The sequence below is a fragment of the Ziziphus jujuba genome, chromosome 11, assembly GCF_031755915.1.
Source record: "Ziziphus jujuba cultivar Dongzao chromosome 11, ASM3175591v1".
Lineage (NCBI taxonomy): Eukaryota > Viridiplantae > Streptophyta > Magnoliopsida > Rosales > Rhamnaceae > Ziziphus > Ziziphus jujuba.
Genome location: NC_083389.1, coordinates 5,565,775 through 5,590,346, shown reverse-complemented (window position 1 = coordinate 5,590,346; position 24,572 = coordinate 5,565,775). Strand labels below are relative to the sequence as shown.

General features: G+C 36.7%; 3 protein-coding genes across 8 annotated transcripts in view; 2 read left to right on the top strand and 1 right to left on the bottom strand.

The window, feature by feature from the left end:
• The window catches only part of LOC107431662 (uncharacterized), a 150,269-nt gene that overhangs the window by 61,480 nt on the left and 64,217 nt on the right, over window positions 1–24,572 (top strand). The gene's annotated exons all lie outside the window — the stretch shown is intronic.
• LOC107433792 (lycopene beta cyclase, chloroplastic/chromoplastic) lies at window positions 1,201–3,084 on the top strand. Its single transcript, XM_016045151.4, has one exon. The coding sequence runs from the start codon at window positions 1,418–1,420 to the stop codon at window positions 2,933–2,935; it is 1,518 nt and encodes a 505-aa protein (XP_015900637.3). The 5' UTR covers window positions 1,201–1,417; the 3' UTR covers window positions 2,936–3,084.
• Window positions 17,848–19,584, bottom strand: LOC107433760 (UPF0481 protein At3g47200). The gene has a single exon (XM_016045104.4). The coding sequence runs from the start codon at window positions 19,443–19,445 to the stop codon at window positions 17,982–17,984; it is 1,464 nt and encodes a 487-aa protein (XP_015900590.1). The 5' UTR covers window positions 19,446–19,584; the 3' UTR covers window positions 17,848–17,981.

The window sequence follows — 24,572 nt, the reverse complement described above, 5'->3', positions numbered from 1 at the left end:
TTTAATTAACATGCAAAATTTCTTCCTAATTTTTTTCCTCTTTTGTTTTTCCAGTTACGTAAAACAACTATTTTTATTTGAAAATATTATTCATACTCCAAATAATTACGTCCTTTACTTTTTTTTTTTTTTTTGGACAACTATTACATCTTTTTCAACTCCATCACATGTACATGTTATTTCCACGTCATGGATAAGCCACACGTTTATGTTGTATCGAAAGAAAAGAGATTTTTTTTTTTTTTTTCCTACAAGAAAATAGAAAAGAGATTATACAGGCCCTACTTTTGTTTACTTAACAAAATTGTTAATGTTAACCTGTGGTAAAAGGAACCAACAGTCCAACCTATAAGCTGGATTGGAGTCTAAATTGTTAATGTTGCCTTATAAGTAAAAACATGAAGAAGAAGGAAAAAAGAAAAAAAGAAAATGAATCTACCTCTTCTTCTGTAAGTGTAGTTATTATCAGGACCTTTTCATATGTTATTATTATTATTATTTTATATGTATATAAAAATAAGTTGCATATATTAATTTTTTTTTTCTATGTATATAAAAAATAAGTTGCATTATGAAGCAAGAAAGTTGAAGAGATATAATGTAATAAATATTGAAAATTTGGAAAAGAAGAATAGAAGATGTGAGGGAAATATTCAGTTTAAAAACAGAGAAGAGAAGGATGTTTTGCTTTCCAAGAAAAATAGAATTAAGTGGAATTTAAAGAGATAAGAAAAAAAGATATGTTAATAACATTCTTTTTCCTTAAGTATTACGAAATTATTATATTTTTCTTATATTACATTAAATCTTTAAAACTGTTTTTTGGGCAATTGGTCTCTATTAAAAAAATAAAAAAAATAAAACAGTTAAAAGAAACCAAGTTGACCAGCTCACATGAGAAGTTTTTAGTGTTGTCAAACGAGACGAAGGAAAGGGTGGACCACTTCATGGCGTGGTGGTGGTGGACACTTTTTGTTTATCATAAAAATTATCTATTTTTCGTTTTTCTTGTGTCATTATATTTTCCAATTTCTTTATTTTGCAAGCCTCGGAAACCCACACGGTTTGTCATTGAGGACAGGCCACACAAGCTCCACCTTTTCCAAAATCTCTTTGGAGTTGGAGGTCTCCTTCGGCTTATGTAAACTTGGATTCTAAAATGCTTATTTCTCTCTTTGTATCTTTCTCATCTTTCTCTGCTGCCTCGGTAAGTCTTTAACACCCAACTCTGTAAATTTGCGGTTCATCAATATCAGTGGTTATAATTCATTCTGTGTTAGTCCCCATAGTTTCGTCCTTGGTAATTCGGAATAGATTCTTTTAGTTCAGAATTTGAGCAACACTTTGATAGCAAGATTGTTTTTCTGTCAACCCAGTTTAGATTTTGGAAAGGTATCTGAGACCCTGTTGAAATTTCATGGATACTTTACTGAAAACACATAATAAGCTTGAATTCTTGCACCCACTGCATGGGTTTTCAGAGAGAGTGAGCAATTATTCAAACCCTTCAAGGCTTCAAAATCAGGAGCTTAGATTTGGACCCAAGAAGTCTCATCTGAAATTGGGTAGGACTGCTTTTGTTAAGGCTAGTAGTAGTGCTCTTTTGGAGCTTGTGCCAGAGACCAAGAAGGAGAATCTTGAGTTTGAGCTTCCACTGTATGACCCGTCGAATGGTCTTGTGCTGGACCTTGCAGTTGTGGGAGGTGGTCCGGCGGGGCTGGCTGTGGCACAGCAAGTTTCTGAGGCAGGGCTCTCAGTTTGCTCGATTGATCCATCTCCCAAATTAATTTGGCCCAACAATTATGGCGTTTGGGTGGATGAGTTTGAGGCCATGGATTTGCTTGATTGCCTTGATACTACCTGGTCTGGTGCTGTTGTGTACATAGATGACCAAACCAAAAAGGATCTAGGTAGGCCTTATGGGAGGGTTAACAGGAAACAGCTCAAGTCAAAAATGCTACAAAGATGCATATCAAATGGTGTTAAGTTTCACCAATCTAAAGTTGTTAAAGTTATCCACGAGGAGTCCAAATCCCTTTTGATCTGTAATGATGGGGTGACAATTCAGGCTGCTGTGGTTCTTGATGCAACTGGTTTTTCCAGATGCCTTGTGCAGTATGACAAGCCATATAATCCAGGTTACCAAGTGGCTTATGGGATTTTGGCCGAGGTTGAAGAACACCCATTTGATGTAGATAAGATGGTTTTTATGGACTGGAGAGATTCACATCTGAATAATAATGTGGGGCTTAAAGAGAGAAATAGTAGAATTCCTACATTTCTCTATGCAATGCCCTTTTCATCCAGCAGAATATTTCTTGAAGAAACGTCCCTTGTAGCTCGGCCTGGACTATCTTTCAAAGATATTCAGGAAAGAATGGTGGCTAGATTAAAGCACTTGGGCATAAATGTTAAGAGCATTGAGGAGGATGAGCATTGTGTCATTCCAATGGGTGGTCCTCTCCCAGTTCTCCCTCAAAGAGTTGTTGGAATTGGTGGTACAGCTGGAATGGTGCACCCTTCTACTGGATATATGGTAGCGAGAACTTTGGCAGCGGCTCCTATTGTTGCAAATTCCATAGTTAAGTACCTAGGTTCTGATAGAAGTCTTCCAGGAAATGAACTGTCTGCACAAGTTTGGAAAGATTTATGGCCCATACAGAGGAGGCGACAAAGGGAGTTCTTCTGTTTTGGCATGGATATTCTGCTAAAGCTTGATTTGGAAGCCACACGGAGGTTTTTTGATGCTTTCTTTGATCTAGAACCCCGTTACTGGCATGGATTCCTATCGTCTCGGCTGTTTCTTCCTGAGCTTATATTTTTTGGGCTTTCACTATTCTCTCATGCATCTAATACTTCTAGGATAGAGATCATGGCAAAAGGAACTCTTCCTTTGGTAAACATGATCAACAACTTGATACGGGATAGAGATTAGGTTGACTATGATATTTTACCTTCTTGTTTGCTGAATTTGTTGTAAATCTGCATTTTTATGATTATTTTGCTTGCAACATTATGCACCAGTTGTAACACCATTATATTATATTGCAGTGGAAAAAAATTTGCTCGAAGTGTTTAAATTTATGACTTAATGTCATACTGCAGCTAAAATGCAATCCAACATTTTTAATGTCTGACCCTTTAATTGATAGAGGTTAAATATATAACCAAAAACTGTAATGCCTTCTTGACATTGGAAAACCGCTAAGTGGTTACTATGCATGTTGATAGAAGAGAGATTCAGGAGTAGTCCATTTAAAATGATGGAAACAACAGAAGATGTAGCAAGGAAAAGGTAACATTCAGTTGGCTTCAATACAACAAGAGGAAGAAGAAATTGCATGGCTGATGATCTTCCTTTTTTCATATTCCATCAATCGCTCGAAGACTATGAAAGGGAGTTGGTTCTCTAACAAGAACAAGTCATGCTGGAAATCGGCTATCATATTGCTTGTTATATAGGAGTAATCTTCTTGGACCATATAGTGCATGAATTGTCAGGATGAAACATCCATCAACGTACATTGTTCTCGTGAATGCTGTAGAAATATGTGTTAGTATGACATACATTGTTAGGGTATAACTTTTGCACTCACATATTGCTTTGCCATTAAGTAATGAGGTTCTCAACTTGTTGGAGTTGAGGTTTCTTCAGATGGAAACCACACCAGGATAAAAGCATCCTTTGTTTTAATATTACAAAGCATCTCTGGAACATTTGGCCCTCCTTGTAGTTGCTTGCTTCTTCCAGCTGATTATTCATCCTCATTAACTATGTAATATGTTAAGCACTTGATTATGAGGGAAAGAACTTCCTTGCCACACCCTAATAGAGGTCATGTATGTACACATCAGATTGCTCCTCCATTTGTTTTAGGCAGAAATCCTGCTAACAATACTTATTGTTTAACTTGTATCCACAACAGAATTGGAATTACGTGAGAAAATTGCAAAAAAGATGCAATACTAAGAGAATGATCGGTTTAAGAAACCTATTACTCCGTTAAACCAGATTCTCATAGCTGTATCATCTCGAATCAAAGTTTCCTTAGAACATTTTCTCAACTCTGTGATCTTTTTAGACTAGTGTATCAGAATATTCCATCATGTTTGATAAATTAATGGCTAAATTAAGGAGAATAAAAAAAGCATAACTATTTTAATACGCAAAGATTGGATTCTTAAACAAACAGAGACGGAATAAAGCTCAGAAGAAACCAACGTTATATGAATTTCCACTGGATTGCCAATGTATAATTGTTTATTTATATGAATTAATGGATGAAATAGAAAGACCAAATGTCATAATCATAGTTGACTGCTCTGATAGTTCTGACACTAAAACCGTAGGAAAAAACAAAAGAAGCAGCATAGAGAAAAAGGGTAACATCCAGAGAAGAAAAAAAGAAACAAACACATACACAACCTAAGTTGGGGATGGATGTTATTTTCCATTCATTAGTAAAATCTGGAAAAAGCAAAACCTGTATATGGTGTCTACCTTACATGGTAAGTGTCCAAGTTAATTAGAAAATGAATGACAATAAAGGGTTTTGCTTCAGCTGTTGGTTTTTTTAACCACGCAAAGAAATATTATTATGGAAAATAATCTGGTGCAAGCTGAATAAGAAATAAATTTTTGTAAAGCGTTTTCCAAGATTTATTATTAAGCAGAACACTAGCTAGCTCCTCCTTGCAATGTATACCATGCAAGAACAAGCTAGCTGGCTACCAATATGTTATTTATTACAATAAGCATAACATAACATAATTAACTCAGCAATCATGTTTAGGCCAAGAAAGAAGAGGAGAAGCTAGATTTAAAATCCACACACCCCAGGACATATTATTCACTTTTTGGGAGGCACTGCTGCAAGATAAGTCTGAGCCACAGTAAGCGTGATGGCAAAAATGGCACCGAATAATGCAAGAAGTGTCCAAGGGTTTTTGCAATGCGCCTGGTAACATTCTGCCATCCATTCCTTGAGCTTGTTATTGCAATGCTTTTGAATTCCAAGCTTAGCTTCAGCATAAGTATGGGGATTTGGGACCAAATTGCTTGCAATGTCATTAAATAGATCTGCAACCAGTTGGTCGTTTCCCAAGCAATTGATGATAACGTTCTTGGATCTGAGGATCATCACATCTTCAGCATGGTCAATGAGTGAGTCCATGAAGCACACATAAGAGGTAACTCTCTGCATGTCGGCCAGGTCGTTATGGCTTGATTCAAAGGCCAACAAGTTGAGCAGCACTGATTTGGTGGAGGCATCTATGAATATTGGAGGAAGTGTGAGCACTCCCCTGATGAGAGATTTAAACTTGACATCACTAAAGCTACCTGTTTTGTTTGGCCTGAACCGGATTCCCTTAGACTCGAGAACCTTGGCTGAGTGATAAGAGTACCACTCACTGGTAGCACTTGGGAGGATGGCTTTTGTGCGTTGGATGGTAGCACTTGGGATCACAAATCTTGTCCTTGTCATGTCGAGAAGATGAAGAGGAGGTTTATCATCTTCTGGTGATGATCTGTGGAAATACTTAGTAGCAGCCAACCACCATGGTTTGACTGCAGGAGAAAGTCTTCGACAGATACTGATGAACGTGTCAATCCTCATGTTCCATTCTTGAGCGCTTTTAAATTTCTTGACCATCAACGTCTTGAGGACAATGTAAGGAAGTTGGTTCTCTAACAAGAACAAGTCTCGCTTGACATTAGCAATGACATTGTTTTTCATCCCCAGAGCTTGATACTTTTCTTCCACCAGCAAGCACATGAACTCCAGAATGAAGCAACCATCAAGAAACATCATTTTTGTGAGTGCCTCATCGTCATTGTATCCTTTTGAAGGTTCCATATCATAGAATTCTCTTGCTTCACTTGCCACCTCTTTGACTTTCTTGTATAAACCATAACCCCCAGGAGGATCGCCACTCGAATATCGCTTTGCCAGTTTAGTCTTGAGTTTCTCAACTTCCTGGAGGTGAGGTTTCCCATGGTGATAAGGACCAATGAAAACCACACGGGGATCGAAGCAACCTTCGTTTGTCTTAAGATTACGAAGCATCTCTGGAACCTTTGGTATCTTGGGCCCTTGTGGTTGTTGGTTGCTTCTTCGAGGAGGAGGTGATGATTCATCCTCATTGAATATGTAATTCAGCACCTCATCATGAGGGAAAGGTGTTCCGGGTTCGACCACAATAGAGGATAGCGGGTTTGCTGCAGATTGCTCCATTTTTGATGCAGAAAGGAGTTCCTCTGCTATGTCTTGATGTGAATTATATGGGGAATGTGTCACTCTCTAATCTATATTGATATAGTATTCATTAATTGTAAGTGAAGTTTCAAACTACTTTCTTGCAACTAGTTTTTAAGTATTATTATTATTATTAATTATTATTCTCTCCTATTCACAAAAGAATTGGAATTGCTTGAGAAAATTGTAAAGAAGACTACTTTGAAAGATGTGATCGGCAGCAATTGATAGTTTAAAATAATAAACACCTACTTTATTTTATTAACCATATGATTTTCTGATAAAAGTTCGATCCATTTCTTATGCTTTTATGTTAATGTCAGACCCTTCAATTAATAGAGGTTAAAGGATACAACTGGTATGTCTTGATGTGAACTATATGGCTTTGAATTCGTCATTACTCTCCCTCTCTCTCTTTCTATACATGGTATCACTCAATTGTAAGTGAAAATTCAACTTTGTTTATTTTTATTTTTTGAACTTCTCATATTCACAGCAGAATTGAAATTGCTTGAGAAAAGTGTTAAGAAGATGTACTACCAAAAGAATGATTGCTTTAAGACATCTCACCGCTATGTTAAACCAGATTTGGCATTGCTGTATTGTCTCTAATCAAAGTTTCCGTAATTCATTTCTTAAACTTTTATGATCTTTTAGAGTAGTGTGCGGATCAGAATATTGAATCATGTTTGCTAAAACAACACAATAATCATAACATGAACAGATGAACAGCTTCCTCAACTCTGCATTCATCTATAAATTTGTTCGTTAAATACGAAGACAGAGACAGACAAGCATATATGATAAAATAAAGGCAAAAGGGGAATAATCAAAGCAATAGAAAAAAGAGAGAGTGCTGTACGTGTGAGTGTGAGTGTGTGTCCTTTGAGTGAGAAGAGTGTGAAAAGGTGATTTGTGTCCTAGTGTAAGTCAAAAATCAAGTGAGTGTGAGTGTGTTAGTGTGTGTTGCTCATTTGTGTGAGTGAGTGTGTTGCTCTCTTTATACGTGAGAGTGTACCAATTGTTTTATATTAATAAAAATCAATTTTCTTGGTTTCTCCTTTAGTCCTCTATCTCCAACATTTTTGGTATCAGAGCCTGGTTGGTCCAAGTTCGACTTTGTGGGAGCTTCTTGTTCATGGTCACGCAGTCAAGACTAAGTTTACGTAGTGCTGCGGGAATTTTCAGCAACCATAATAGGAGACCTTCAAGTTGGTGGAGGTATTAAGAAGCTTAACAGTCAGAATTACGGCACGTGGTCAACGTGCATGAAGTCATATTTGAAGGGCCAAGATCTCTGGGAGATCATAGCTGGCAGTGAAGTTGAGCAACCACAGGATGCTGAGGCTTTGAAGAAGTGGAATATTAAAGCTGGTAAGGCAATGTTTGCCCTTAAATCTACAGTTGAAGAAGAGATGTTGGAGCACATACGGGATATTGAAGTTCTAAAAGAGGCCTGGGACACATTTGCAAGACTCTTCTCAAGGAAGAACGACACAAGGTTGCAGCTTCTCGAGAGTGAATTGCTGTCAACAACACAGCACGACATGACAATCCAGAAATATTTCAACAAGGTAAAAACTCTTAGTCGCGAAATTACCGAGTTAGATCCTAGTTCTCCTATTACAGAATCTAGAATGAGGAGAATAATTTTACATGGGTTGAGACCCGAATTTAAAGGATTTATTTCAGCCATTCAAGGTTGGCCAGTCCAACCTTCATTGATTGAATTAGAAAATTTACTTATTGATCAAGAAAATATGATCAAACAAATGGCTAGGATCTCACTAAAGAGCGATGAAGAAGCGCTCTTTAGCGGCAGAAGAAAAGGACGACCCAAACAACAAAAATTTAATAAGGTAAATCAACATGGAGAAGATTTTAGAGGAGAACAAAGGAATAATAGAAATAGACAACAATTTTTAGAAAATAAAAGAAATAATGGACGATTTTTTGAAAATAAAAGAGATGATGGAAGGTGCTTCAACTGTGGAAGAAAAGGACATTATATTAAAAACTGTAGACTAAGGAAGAAATTTACAGAAAGTAATATAGTTATCCCAAAGCCTCAAAATAATATAAGTGAAGATGAATGGGATGTTGAAGCATCTTTGGCTACTGCTGAGCTCATGGATGGCTCAAGTTCAATGCAAGAAAGGGAAACGGCACTCGCAGTGGTTATCCCTAGACGCATTGATTATAAAAATGATTGGATTATAGACTCTGGAAGTTCAAATCATATGATGGGAGATAAAAAGAAGCTGCAAAGCATGACAGAGTATAAAGGAGGGCGTATGGTGGTGATGGCAAATGACTCAAGATTGCCGATAGCTCATGTTGGTAAGGCAGCAATCATGCCTCGTTTTAGTTGCCATTAAGTTCAACTGCAAGATGTCTTTCATGTGCCAGGAATGAAGAAGAATTTGCTGTCAGTAGCTCAACTAACATCTTCAGGAAATTATATATTGTTTGGACCTGAGGATGTTAAGGTGTATCGAGACCTTAAAATCTCTGGTACACCAACAATGAAGGGGTGGCGATTGGAATCTATCTATGTGATGTCAGCAGAATCTGCCTACGTAAACAAGACAAGAAGGAACGAGACATCAGACCTTTGGCACGCACAGTTAGGACATGTCAGCTACAAAAAGTTGAAGGTGATGATGCAAAAGTCAATGCTCAAGGGTCTTCCCCAACTCGATGTCGGTGTCGACACAATCTGTGCAGGGTGTCAATACGGCAAAGCACATCAACTACCATTTGAAGATTCAAAGTTCCAAGCAAAAGAGCCTCTGCAACTCATTCACTCTGATGTCTTCGGGTGTATCAAGCAGTCATCAGTTGGAGGCATGCATTATATGGTGACATTCATTGACGATTTTTCAAGGTACGTCTGGGTTTTCTTTATGAAAGAAAAATCTGAGACCTTTTCAAAATTTAAGCAATTGAAGGAAAAGGTAGAAAGAGAATTAGGCAAAAGGATACAATGCCTACGCACAGATAATGGGGGAGAATATACCTCAAGAGAATTTATACAATATTTAAGAGAATACAAAATAAGACATCAATTGACGTGTCCAAATACTCCGCAACAAAATGGTATTGCGGAAAGAAAGAACCGACATCTTGCAGAAACATGTCGGAGCATGCTACATGCAAAAAATGTTCCAGGAAGATTTTGGGCTGAGTGCATGAATACAGTAGCTCATGTGATTAATAGGCTCCCTCAAGCAAAGTTAGGATTCCTCTCACCCTTTGAAAAAATGTGGAACATAAAACCCACAGTAAGCCACTTTCGAATCTTTGGCTGTGTTTGCTATGTGTTTGTGCCTTCTCACTTACGCATGAAGTTTGATAAGAAGGCAATAAGATGCATTTTTGTCGGATATGATAGCCAAAGAAAAGGGTGGAGATGTTGTGACCCTAATACTGGACGATGTTATACTTCACGAAATGTGGTGTTCGATGAAGCATCTTCTTGGTGGGCACCTTAAAATACAGAGTTGCCAAATTCAAAGGAGATTGAGGTCAAGCTGCAACAAAATATGGGGGAGCAAGAATATGAAGCATGCTAGCCAACAAATGAAGGAGAAGACGAGCCGACTGTAGCAGACGAGCCTACGATATCATCTCAAAGTCCCTGGCGGTTTAGTGTACATCAAGGAATAGCAGAGAACATCGGGTCGAATCTTCAACAAAATGACGAAGAGACAACTCCACAACCAAGAAGATCGAGCAGACAACGAAGACCAAATCCCAGGTACGCTAATGTAGTAATAACAGAAATGGAGGATATAAAAGAACCTACATCATATGAAGAAGCATCTAAATATCATGAATGGAGAAAGGCTATGGAAGAAGAAATTTATGCATTAAATCAAAATCAAACTTGGGATTTGGTGCCTAAACCTAAAACTGTAAAACCCATATCCTGTAAATGGGTTTACAAGATAAAAACTCATCATGATGGATCAATTGAAAGATATAAAGCTCGTTTAGTCGCACGAGGATTCTCACAGCAATATGGACTAGACTATGATGAGACGTTTAGTCCAGTAACAAAGATCACTACCGTACGTGTTCTACTAGCACTTGCAGCAAGTAAAGACTGGAAGCTGTGGCAGATGGACGTGAAGAATGCTTTCTTGAATGGAGATCTAGACAGAGAAATTTATATGATACAGCCAAAGGGTTTTGAAAGCAAAACTAATCTAGAGTATGTGTGCAAGCTAAGGAAGGCACTTTATGGTCTAAAACAAGCTCCGCGGGCATGGTACGGTAAGATTGCAGAATTCCTTCTTCAAAATGGATATATAGTATCTTCTGCAGATTCTAGTTTATTTGTGAAGACTGAAGGAACAAAACTAGCAATAGTGCTAGTATATGTGGATGATTTAATTATCACACGAGATCATGAAGATGAAATCTCTCAAACAAAGAGAAATTTATCAGTTCGCTTCCAGATGAAGGAACTTGGGGAGCTCAAGCACTTCCTTAGACTCGAAGTTGACCGAACAGAGAAAGGTTTATTTCTTGGTCAACAAAAGTATGCAAAGAATCTATTACAAAAATTTGGAATGTTGGACTGCAAGCCACTATCAAATCCAATGGAGGTGAATGCTAAGATATCTGCATATGAAGGAAAAGACTTGGAGGATGCTACTATGTACCAACAATTGGTAGGAAGTCTTATCCATTTAACACTGACGCGGCCAGATATTTCATTTGCAGTTGGAGTTGTAAGTCGGTATATGCAAAGTCCAAAGAAACCTCACTTGGAAGCAGTCCGACGAATATTAAGGTACGTTAAAGGCACTATAAACTTGGGGCTTCTGTATAAAAGAGGAGAGGAATGCAAGTTGGTTGGTTACTGTGATGCCGACTATGCTGGAGATCATGATACACGACGATCGACTACTGGATATATATTCAGCCTTGGTTCAGGAGCAGTATCTTGGTGCAGTAAAAGACAACCAACTATGTCTCTGTCAACTACAGAAGAAGAATATAGAGTAGCTGCTATGGCAGGCCAAGAAGGTATGTGGTTAAGACAACTACTTGAAGATTTACATCAACAAGTTGACTATGCAGTTTCTCTCCATTGTGATAACCAATCAGCAATACAATTGGCGGAGAATCCGGTATTTCATGCAAGGACAAAACATGTGGAGATACATTATCATTTTATCAGAGAAAAAGTATTGCTAGAAGAAATTAAAATGCAACACGTTAAAACGGAAGATCAAGCGGCAGATTTATTCACTAAAGCACTCAATATTACCAAGCTTACAAAGTTAAGAGAAATGCTCAACATGGTCAATAGAGAATCAATCAAGAGAGTCGACATTGAGGGGGAGTATTGATAAATATCAATGCCGACTTAGCTCCCTAGAAGAATCTAGAGTTATCTTGTTTTCTCTTTTAAAAATGGAGAACAACTAGTGCCTTGGAAGTGATGAGAAAAATATCTATAATTAAATATTTCTAGAAGTATCCACAGCCGACTTTCTCTTCTATAAATAGGTGGTGATGTATGAGTTAAGTGTTATGTCCAATAACAATAGAAAAAAGAGAGAGTGTTGTACGTGTGAGTGTGAGTGTGTGTCCTTTGAGTGAGAAGAGTGTGAAAAGGTGTTTTGTGTCCTAGTGTAAGTCAAAAATCAAGTGAGTGTGAGTGTGTTAGTGTGTGTTGCTCATTTGTGTGAGTGAGTTTGTTGCTCTCTTTATACGTGAGAGTGTACCAATTGTTTTATATTAATAAAAATCAATTTTCTTGGTTTCTCCTTTAGTCCTCTGTCTCCAACATAAGTCCTGAACTTGATCAGAGAATTTGAACTTCAAAGAATGAAGGACTCTGAGACGATTAAAAATTACTCCGACAGGCTTCTTAGTATTGCAAACAAAGTGAGACTTCTTGGATCTGAATTTACTGACTTAAGAATTGTAGAAAAAATTCTTGTTACAGTACCTGAAAGATATGAATCCACCATTACTTCTTTGGAGAATACCAAGGATCTGTCAAAAATTTCCTTAGCAGAATTGCTAAATGCATTACAGGCACAAGAACAAAGAAGACTGATGAGGGAGGATACAACAACTGAAGGAGCTTTGGCAGCCAAGCATCAAAACCTGGCCAAAATTAAAAAGAAGAAGGATTTTGAAGGAAATGGGGCAACTACAGCATCAGCAAGTGCAAAAGGAAAGAAAGAAAATCAGAAGAAATCTTATTCACTTTGCAAACATTGCAAAAAGAAAGGTCATCCTCCATTTAGATGCTGGAGAAGACCTGATGCAAAATACATTAAATGCAATCAGATGGGGCATGAAGCTATTATCTGCAAAAATAAAATTCAGCAACATAGTGAAGAGGCAAAGATGGTTGATTAAGAGGAGGAGGATCACTTGTTCATCGCTACATAATTTTCTAGCATCGAATCAAGTGAAAGTTGGCTTATTGACAGTGGTTGTACAAACCACATGACATATGACAAGGATCTATTCAGGGAACTAAGCAATACAAACTCATTGAAGGTTCGAGTTGGAAATGGCAAGTACATCACTGTGAAAGGAAAAGGAACAATTGCAATTTCAACATTTTAGGTACAAAGTTCATTTATGATGTGTTGTATGTCCTTGAAATTGATCAAAACTTGTTAAGTGTTGGACAACTAATTGAAAAAGGTTATAAAGTTGTGTTCGAAGAAAACTATTGCTTGATTAAAGATGCAGTTGGCCAAGATATTTTCAAAGTAAAAATAAAAGGGAAAAGCTTTGCTCTAAATCCATTAGAGGAGGAGCAAATTGCTTTCCCAATCAAAGAAAATATCACTGAAGTATGGCACAAGAGTCTTGGGCACTATCATCATCAAGGGTTGCTGCAGATGAAATTCAAGAAAATGGCAATTGATTTTCCAGAACTTGATGATCAAATTCCAAACTGCAAAGCATGTCAGTTTGGAAAGCAAAGCAAGAAACCATTCCCCAAGACAACATGGAGAGCATCAAAGAAGCTTCAGTTAGTTCATACTGACATTGCAGGCCCACAAAGAACGCCTTCTCTGAAAGGTAGTCTTTATTATGTTGCATTCATTGATGATTACACTCGCATGTGTTGGATTTTTTTCTTTAAGCACAAGTCAGAGGTAGCTCAAGTTTTTTGGAATTTTAAGGCCAGAGTTGAGAACGAAAGTGGCTGCAGAATTCAAACTCTTAGATCCAAAAATGCCAAGGAGTACACCTCTGAAGCATTCAATCGGTTTTGTGAGGAGGCAGGTATTCAACATCAACTAATAGCTCCATACACTCCACAACAAAATGGAGTAAGTCAGAGACAGAACAGATTTATATTGGAGATGACACGATGTTTGCTGCATGAGAAGAACTTGCGAAAACAATTTTGGGCTGAAGTAGCAAACACTGCTGTTTTTTTGCAAAAGAGGCTTCCCACAAGAGCAGTAAAGGATCATACACCTTTCGAGGCATGGTATGGATATAAACCATCTTTGAGTTTCCTTAAAATATTTGGATGTTTGTGCTTCACTCATGTTCCACAGATCAAAAGAGATAAACTAGATAAAAGAGCACTTCCAGGCATCTTTATTGGCTACAGCTCGGTTGCAAAAGCTTATAAAATTTTTCAGCCACAAACTGGAAAAATTATTGTAAGCAGAGATGTGCACTTTATGGAAGATGAAGAGTGGAGTTGGGATGATGCAAAGAAAATGGATCCAACCTTTAAAGAGCCAAATTTCATGTTTCCTAATACAGCAGAACAAAGCATTGGAGATTGGGAGAATGAAAGGGTGGATGGCAATCCTATTAGAGGTACAAGACTAATTTCTGATGTTTATCAAAGATGCAATATTGCTGTGTGTGAACCTACAGATTATGGAGAAGCCAAGACAGATGAAAATTGGGTTGCGGCAATGAAGGAGGAGCTGTTCATGATTGAAAGGAATAAAACATGGGAACTGGTTGATCGACCTCAAAACAGAAATGTAATTGGAGTCAAGTGGGTGTACAGAACCAAGCTAAATGCCGATGGCTCAATCAACAAGTATAAAGCTAGACTCGTTGTCAAAAGATATGCTTAGACACTTGGTGTGGACTACTCAGATACCTTTGCACCAGTCCCTAGATTTGACAACATCAGGCTCTTACTTGCTGTTGCAGCGCAAAAGAATTGGAAGGTGTACCAGTTAGATGTCAAGTCAGCGTTCTTGAATGGCTTTCTGCAGGAGGAAATTTATGTAGAGCAACAGGAAGGCTATGTGAAGGAAGGAGAAGAAAACAAGGTCTATCTTCTTAAAAAGGCACTTTACGGGTTGAAGCAAGCTCCAAGAGCTTGGTATAGCAGGATTGATGAACACTTGCAGAAGCTAGGATTTACAAAAGTTTATCTGAATCAACATTATATGTCAAGCACAATGAAGCTGAAATTCTTATCATCTCACTATATGTGGATGACCTGCTTGTGACAGGAAACAATACAAGTATTGTGGAGAAGTTTAAGCAAGAGATGATGGAGTTTTTTGAAATGACAGATCTTGGATTGATGACATTCTTTCTTGGAATGGAGATTAAACAGAATGAATATGAAGTCTTCATCTGTCAGAAGAAATATGCCAAAGAAATTCTGAAGAAGTTTAAACTTGAAGAATGCAAAGAAATGAGTACTCCAATGAACTCAAAAGAAAAGCTTTGTAAAGAAGATGGAACAGAGAAGGTTGATCTGGCATATTTCAGAAGTCTGATTGGTTGCTTGATGTATCTCACAGCAACTCGGCCTGACATTTTGAATGCCGTAAGCATTTTATCTCGGTTTATGCATTGTGCAAGTGAATGGCATCTCAAAGCTGCAAAGAGGGTGCTTACGTATGTGAAAGGTACATGTGGATTTGGCATTAAATTCACAAGGAGCAAAGAGTTCAAGCTGGTTGGTTACTCAGATAGTGACTGGGGAGGTTCAATAGATGATATGAAAAGCACTTCAGGCTATTGTTTCACACTTGGATCTGGTGTTTTCTCATGGAGCTCTAAAAAACAAGAAATTGTAGCTCAATCCACTGCTGAAGCAGAGTTTGTTGCTGCAACAGCTGCTGTTAATCAAGCTTTGTGGCTGAGGAAGATTTTAATTGATCTTAACTTGGAGCAGGAGGAAAGCACGAAGATTCTTGTTGACAACCAAGCGGCTATAGCTATCTCACAAAATCCTATATTTCATGGGAAAACTAAGCACTTTAATATTAAGTTATTCTTTTTAAGGGAAGTACAGAAAAATGGAGCTGTTGTTCTTGTCTACTGCAAAACAGAAGATCAGGTTGCAGATATTTTCACCAAGCCACGGCCAGTTAGCAAGTTCGAATTTCTAAGGACAAAACTTGGTGTTTGCAGTTCCTAAAGCAAGGAGGAGTGTTAAAAATGTGTTTAGGACTGCTGATGTGGAGTCATAACAGTGGCTTAGTTGAATGTTTAAAGTTGTTCCTGTTTTTTTGCTGTTAGTTATGTTTTGTTATTCATGTATGTGGTCATGGAATAATCTTAGGATCATGATGTTAGTGGGCCATTATTAATTAGGCTTTAAATTGTAATATTTCTGTTGTGAAAATTATCAGTCATCTTTGCTTTAATATACGTTGCTTTCTACTTTTCCTTTTGCCTTTGATATAGCAATTTATTGTTCTTCTTTTCTGGTTTATAATTTACAACAGTTTCCAAGACAATTAACAATTACATCCTGTGATCTCAGTATCATCACATCGTCAGCACCATCAATGAGAGAGTTCATGGAGCATATATAAGATGTAACGTCGGCCAAGTTACAATGGCCTGCTTCGAAGGCAACCAAGTTGAGCAGAACAGATCTGGTTGAGGCATCTATAGTATTGGAGGAAGAGTGAGCACTCCCCTGATTATTGATGGAAACTTGATATCACTGAAACTACCTGTTCTGTTTGGCCTGAACTGGATTCCCTTAGACTTGAGCACTGTGGCTGAATAATAAGAGTACCAATCATTGGACCTTTTCTGATGTAATTTACCTTGCGTCATAGTATTTGGATTCATAAACCTTGTCCTTGTAAGGTCAAAAAGATGAAGAGGATCACTCTGATTATAAGCTGCTGCGATTCCTTTGAAGTTTATGAACATCTTACGAACCCACCATGGTTCTACTGCAGGAGGAAGTCCCCGGGTCATATTGATGAATATCTCGATGTTCTTTCTTCCTTCATCTCCACTAAACCTCATGTCCATCAATGCCTTGAGGGCATTGTAAGGAAGTTGGTTCTCTAACAAGAACAAATCATACTGGCCATCAGCTATCTCATTGTTTATTATCCCAATCGAGTGGTAATCTTCTCGGACCACTAAGTAGATTGAAGAAGGAAACAACCATCAAGCAACATCATTCTTGTGAATGTTTCTAAGTTGAATTTGATCAGAATTTCATACTCTCCTGATTTCAATAGGATAGTATGACCTTGCTTCTCCAGCTACCTCGTCAACTTTCATGTAAAGAGCATCAATTGATTTTCCAACTCTTTCCTTCACATATTGCTTTGCCAGTTTTTTCTTGAGCTTCTCATTTTCTTTGAGATGAGGTTTCTCATGATAGTAAGGACCTATCGAAACCATCCGAGGATCAAAGCAATCCTTGTTTGCTCCAATTCGAAGCATTTTGGGAACCTGGGGTATCCTGGGCCTCTGCGGTTGGTTGATTCCAGATGATGGTTCAGTTCCAGCAATCGATATGGTTTTAAACCATTCCTCACGAGAGACTGAAGAAGAAGAAGAACTTTTTTGGCTACCAATTTGTTCGATGACAATACCGGATAGTTGATCTGGGTCATTGCCTTTGCTGCTACCTTCTATGTTTTCTTTGATCATTTCTTGTTCTGGATTTGGATTTATTTTTTGATGCAGAAATCTAGCTCACTATATTTTTCTTTTTAGTAATCACCAATCCAATTGTTAGTGAACTTTAAAGTCCTTTCTAGGGACCGTTGCTTTTTTAACTTTAATCGGTACACTGCAGAATAAGAATTGCTTGACAAAATTGTAAAGAAGATGCAATCAGAGGATGATTGCTTTAAGAATCTTATTGCTCAGTTACCTTACATCAGATTTTCACTGATTACTACTACTACTTTTTATTATTATGACTATCTACTTTGATGTCATTACTGTATCATTCTCTAATCAAAAGTTTTCCACATGTCTTTAACCGTATGATCTTATAGTAATATATTAAAAAATTAAATCATGTTTGCTATACATCAAAACTTCCAATATAATCATAAAACAGGAACAAAGGAACAGCTTCCCTCAAGAATTCTGTATTGATCTCGTGGATCTCTATATGATTGGCCCATTGTAGAACCCATTGGGATTGAGCTCTGGATATTGACCCAACCTCCTGACCAGGATAGACCAATATTAATTAACAATTGAAGCAATCCTCAATAGAATGTCTATTTCTTTCTTCAGATTGTATTTCACAATTTTCTATTGTTTTTATTGATCCAATACTAATAACAATAATTAAAGAAAGTAGAAACAAAAGAGATTTATGAAACGAAAACCAGTTCAAGAAGAAATCGAGAATCCACATTGTATGCAAGCTGATAAAGCAAACAGATATACGAAAACAAACACTAAAAGCAACAAAAAAATAAGTCCAGTGATTGGTGTGGCAATAAATCCTTTTTTTTTTTTTTTTTTAAATCATGGCTTGCGATGCATAGTAAAGTTCTTGCAGAGCTCATCACAGGGACGAGCAGATCGCCAAGAAGAGACAGCCATCCAAGTCTGAACACTGGATAAAGCAAGTGCAATCAGAGCAGCTATGAAAGCCAGTATAGTCCAGGGGGTACTAAAATGCTTATAATAGGCTTCAGCCATCCATGTCATCCATCTGTTCTCATAGTGCTTTTGGATTCTGTCCTTCACTTTCATGTATGCTTCCGGATGAGGAACCAGATCGGTTCCTATATCATTGAAGAGTTTTGCCACTTCTGCATCACTTCCAAGAGAGTTCTGAAGTATGTTTGCAGACCTTAGATGTTTAACATCTTCTGCACTATCTATGAGTTCGTCCAGAAAGCATACGTAGGAGGTGACTCCATAGTCCGTCTGGGAGTTATCAGGGCACATTTCGTAGGCTATCAGGTTCAACAACAAAGGCTCAGTTGAATCGTCCACCGTTAGTGGAGGAAGTTTGAGGAAGCCTGCAAAGCATAGAGAATTAAAATCTATGTCTCTCAAGGAGCAACTGCTACTAGGCTTGAACTGGATCCCAGCTTCTTTAAGCTCCTGAATGTTGCGGAATGATTGTCTACGGTAATTTTCTTCTTTTTTGTCATCATCATCATGTGTCGTTTCTCTTGGTTGGGAAAGAAGAGCTGATTGGAGGAGGTCGAGAAGATGAGCTGGCTCTGGCTTTCCATCCATGTCCGGGATTATTTTGTGTCTGAGTTTCTCTGGTGCTGTACTGGTTGAACCAATAAAAAGCTTGATGGATTTCTTATATTCGTCGCAGTTGCTGCCTGTGGAGTTCATCAAGAGCTTGAGAAGTCGATAGGGGAGTTGGTTCTCCAGCAAAAAGAGATCTTGTTGAGCAAAGGCTATTTGATCATTTTTTATGTTGAAGTACTGCTTGAGCTCGCCACCCATTTTGAAGCTGTGAATAAACTGCAGCGTTGAACAGCCATCCAAGAAGAAGATCCAGGCCAGGCTCTCATCGTCATAGCTCTCCGTCACCTCTTCCTCATAGCAATTCCTCAGTTCCTTTATGTCCTCCAAGACCTTCATGCATAAAACTTCACCATCTGTTCTGTTATCTTGTATGAATTTTCTTACCAATTTAGGCTTGTATTTCTCCGCTATCTGCAGCCTTGACTTTCCATGATGAATAGGACCGATTGATACAGCCCTTGGCTCGTAGTGTTTTTCGAAATTCTCTTTATATCGAAGCATGGGTACAACTCTTTGTATCTTTGGCTGTTGAGGTGTAGTTGTTGAATTATCTCTTTGTTCTAACAGTGTCTTCAGTTTCTCCTTCAAGGAATCCACTGCTGCTTTCTTCTTATTTTGGTCATGGCTTGGTCCGATTGCTTGACTCTCCACTCTTTTGACGGCCTTCCTTGCATGCAGCTCTTCTATGGAAACCACATATTCGTTTTCTTCCATTTTTTCCAAAACAATGCCTGAAACTAATGGAACTATAGTTTTAGGAGTTTTTGTAGGGTACCATGCTCAAATACGATTTTATATCGGGGATTAGCCTATGCAAATATGTGACGGACAGCATTTTAGATATAATTTAATTAAGAATATTACTTGGTTTCAAAAGTAGAAATATTGTAGGAGAAGTTGAATCTTGAATGTATCGATTACTTTAACTTGTTTGCTTTAGTTTGGGAAATCATTAGTTTAATATTAATGAAAGTCTTTTCCTAAAGATGTGCAAATGATTAACTAATTTATATATGCTCCATCAATTATTCCTCTGTAGTTTGATCTCCTTTTTCATTTGACACTGTTCCGCTTAATTTGTGATTAAATATTCCTCGGTAGTACTAGTTTTAGCATGCTTTGTTTGACTGGTCTTTTATTTTTTATTTTTTATTTTTTATTTTTTGTATCTTATAGATTTGAACGGTCATTTTCTTAAATATGAAAAGAAAGTGAAGATGTTGTTAGAATATGTGCCTTAGCTTCAGGAAACAACATGGAAGATGTTGTTAGAATATGTGCCTTAGCTTCAGGAAACAACATGGATCAATTCATGGAAATTAAACTGAAGCAAAGCTCTACCATGTGAAACACATAAAGAACCAGCAAAAATAATTAAAGACATTAGCCATAATAATTAAAGACATTCTTTAATCCTAATTCCAAGGTTATCAAAGAAAAAAGGTCTACTTAAGAAAAATTCCAAGGTGCTACAACTTTGATGGACCCTCTTCTCTCATTGCCCACTTTTTTAATTCTTTTATTTCTTTGCACGCACAGTGCAATACTCTATCACTTCAGCTGCTTTATTTGCTGTCTTGTGTACTAATTAATTAAGCAACCAATTATCGCTATTTTTTTTACTAAAGTTAAGGAGGGACTGGATCCTCTACACCAGATTCATGGTTTATTTGGAGAGGAATTCTTGCTGCTTGTCTTCACTACCCACTGTTATTTCCAATTTGAGCGATTACTTATAGAACATGCAAAGGGCATTGGTCTGCTTCTTGCAGAAGCATAATCCCAGCTAAAATAAGCCAAAATAAGTGAATTGTTGAAAATAGGTTTTAAATTGAAAATAGGCTTTGTAACTACTGTTAAAAACAGAGTTGCAGGAGCAAAATAAAAATAAAATTGTGAAGTGGTAAAATTGAAAATAAAAATTTAAAGTTATATCAAATTTTGAAAAAATTAAAATAAACTTTCAAAGTTACAAAACCATAGATATAAAATATGAGTACATGAAAATATAAAATCTTAATAAACTTAATAAACAAAATCTTAATAAACTTAATAAACTGAAAATATAAAATCTCTATATTACTAAAATATAAAATATGAGTACATGATAAAATATAAAATGTGTATACTACATAAATTTAACTTGGAATAGGAAATTAAAAAAGCATAAGAAAAGGAAACTAAACAAATATAGAAAAAAAAAATCATAATAAAATTTTAAAAATATATTAAAAAAATAAAAATAAAATCTCATAGCTCCAACAAGGATTGTAGGATTGCCTATCTTGGGGATCTAATATATCCCCTGTCTCATTTGAGGTTTTGCCATGACAACTAACTTAATCAGTATTATATGGGTTATAAATTGTTTGCTATGTTCTACAACACTACTAGAAGCATATCTGACTATTCCATGATTGGTTTCGTATAAAATCAGTATTTATTATTGGCTAGGATGGGATAGAATTATAGAACTGAGGACGTTGAGCTTTCAACCAGGCTAAGCTGATGACCAAATCCAGCATCTAACGAATTGAACTCACCCGTTTACATAAAATTAGTTCAGATTTCTAATTATAACTCAACAGAAAAGAGGAAAAAAAAAAAAAAAAGAAAGAAGAAAATATAAATTGTCTCCCACTTTTGCTGTATTAATTATGAGTACTTGATTAGACGACAGAAATGGTATTATGGAAAATAATCTTGCACTAGCTGTATATGAAATAAATTTTCGTAAAGCATTTTCCAAGACCTATGATTAAGCAGAAGAGACCAAAGCTGGGTAGCTCCTCCTTGCAATGTATACCATGCAAGGACAACTTGAGACTGTTATGTTCAACGACATATGATTTTCATTCAGTTTGCTGCTCTCCTACTTTCAAAGCGTCTTTTCAACTGCTTTATTTTGCTGTGTGTTGCTAAATATTGCATTGCTTTTTGATGTTCTCATGAATATTTTGCTAAGCGCTGAAGTGTCATTGTGTGAGTGTAGCAATATTTGAAAACATTCTAGCTATTTCTCATGATTTATGAATGCCAAGCTGTAATTTGTGGAGTATGTGCTGGGCCAGAAGTCCTTTGTGCCCTTTCGGAATAAAGAAGTAGTTTCATATTGCTTGTAGGAAGCGGGCACTAACAATGTATATCAAGGTCTTATTTCCAATATTTAGTACATGCATATATATACATATAATATCAGAAAAGCAGCAAATTCAAAAGAAAGAAAAGAAAGAGAGAAGTACATGCATATGTATATATATATATATATATATAATATCATAAATGCAGCAAATTAGAGTAGACTATATTCTCTCAAGTTTTGGGCGGCTTTGCTGCAAGATGAGTCTGAGCGACAATAAGAATGATAGCAAAAAGAGCACCAAACAATGCAAGAAGAGTCCAAGGGTTTCTGCAATGGATTTGGAGGATTCTGCCGTCAATTTCTTGAACTTGCTGTTGCAATGCCTTTGAATTCCAAGCTTGGCTTCAGCATAAGCATTTGGGTCAGGGACCAGATTTTTGGCTATGTCGTTAAACATGTTAGCCGCCAGTTCGTCACTGCCAAGACAATTGACGATGACGTTCTGGGATCTGAGTATCATCACATCTTCAGCATTATCAATGAGGGAGTCCATGAAGCATATATAAGAGGTAACGCCCCGGTGGTCCCTCAAATAATGAGGGTTTGCTTCGAAGGCCGCCAATTTGGGAAGAAATGAGCTGGTGGAGGTATCTATAAATATTGGAGGAATTGTGAGCACTCCCCTGATGATTGATGAAAACTTGACATCGCTGTGACTACCAGATGTGTTGGGGCGGAATCGGATTCCCTTGGACTTGAGCACCTTGGTGAATAATAAAAGTACCACTCAGTTTTGTCTCCATTTTTATCTTGTTTTGTAGTATCTGGGTCCACAATTTTTTTTCTTGTCAGGTCAAGGAGATGATGGGGATCAGTTGTATGTGTAGCGCCTGTTCTTTCATATAACCATGGCATGATGGAGCTATAAAAACACCATCGTCCTTCTGAAGAAACTCTAGGATATTGATTTCCCTTTTATTCTTTCCATAATTGAACTTAACTTACTATTTGATTTCTATCCTTAATTCTAATAAAAAAGTATGTAATTACATCCAATTCCCTATCCCTGGAAAAATTAGAATCTATGGATAATTAATGAAAATTTAAGAATCCCTTCCTAAATTAACCTAAAAAGCCATGCATTAATTCTCATTTTCTTGGTTACCCACTTCCTAGTTAAGCTTTCCAACTCTAATTAAAATATGAGTTGTGTAATCCTAGTTACAAATCCATTAAATAACCCTTTCCCAAGGAGAAATTTATAGATCTACCCAATACCCAATCGATTTCCAATCTAATTAGGCATATTAAAACATTAAATCCAAAGAATACACAAGAAAAGAATAGAATTGCACAATAGTAATCAACCCACCATTCAATTGCAATCCAAATAAAAGTTCCATCAACACCTTAGATAGTAAATCTAGCAATCCATATGTAAAATATCAACCAAATCCAAAATAAAATGTATATTTATCATTAAACCCATGTCAAATACAATATATATATATATATATATACAAATACAATTTAAAGAGTGATAAAATATAGAGAAAACTCAAAGGAGTGGGAATCTTGTAGAGGAATCTCTTCAATCTTCAATCTTCTTTCAAGCCCAAGCTTTCTCTCTCTAGATTTTGCTCTTTCTCTCTCTAAATTGAGTGTGTTGCTCTCTAGTTCTTCTCCAAGCTATCTACAATGGTGGCTCTTCTTTTCTTCTTCTCCTTTCTACCAAGCCTCCTCAAATAAAACCCCTTTAAATCATCTCTAAAACCCTAGCTTTAAATCCAACTTTTAGATCAAGATTAAAGGGTCCTAGATGTGCACGTGGCTTTCACATGCCTAATTTAACTGAGTCACATAATTTGCACATACAAATCTCTACACTAAAGGCACATGTATTGCACATGCTCCCGTTAAAATTCCAATTTGACCAAAGTCAATAAAGTCAAAATTAGAATCAATGCTTGAAAAGTCAACATTTTGAAAACTTCAATAATGAGTGGGGTGTTTGACTTGGTTAAGGTATGGTGAGCCTTCTTCCTCTCCAAAATGATCTCCAAAGCTTCAAAAACCATGAAAATTACTTTTAATTTCACTTTAGAACTCACCTACACAAATACAAAAAAAAATCAAAATAACCATAAATGCCATAATTATAGTTGACTGTTCTGGTATATTTTGTCCTTTCCAACTGTGAAAAACAACAAAAGAAGCAGCAGGAAATGAGGGAAAGGGTAACATTTGGTACCTTATTTACATTCAAACTTTATATATATGGCAATCACCAAATTGTAAGTGAAGCATCAAGTACCACTTTTTTTTTAAAATATTTTTATTTAATTGCTGCTATGAATTACTCTCTCTCTCTACATATATGGTAATCACCAAATTGTAAGTGAAGTTTCAAGCCCCTTTATTTTTTTTGTTTTATTTTATTTTTTTAACTTCTCCTATTCATAGCAGAATTGGAATTGCTTGAGAAAATTTCAAAAAGATTTAGTACCAAGAGAATGATTGCCTTACCACTCTTGTTGAAAATACGCTTTAAATTAAAAATAGGTTCTATTGCTATTGTTGAAAATAGGGTTATAGCATCAAAATAAAAATAAAATTATATCCATGGAAACTAAAATGTAGGCAAAGCTCTACCATGTGAAACACATATAGAACTAGCAATAATAATTAAAGACATTCTTTGATCCTAATTCCAAGGTTATCAAAAAGAAAAGGTCTACTTAGGAAAAATTCTTTGGTGC

Coding starts and splice junctions, on each gene's coding strand:
- LOC107433792 (XM_016045151.4), top strand. CDS start 1,418: ATGGATACTTTACTGAAAACACATAATAAGCTTGAATTCTTGCACCCA.
- LOC107433760 (XM_016045104.4), bottom strand. CDS start 19,445: ATGGAAGAAAACGAATATGTGGTTTCCATAGAAGAGCTGCATGCAAGG.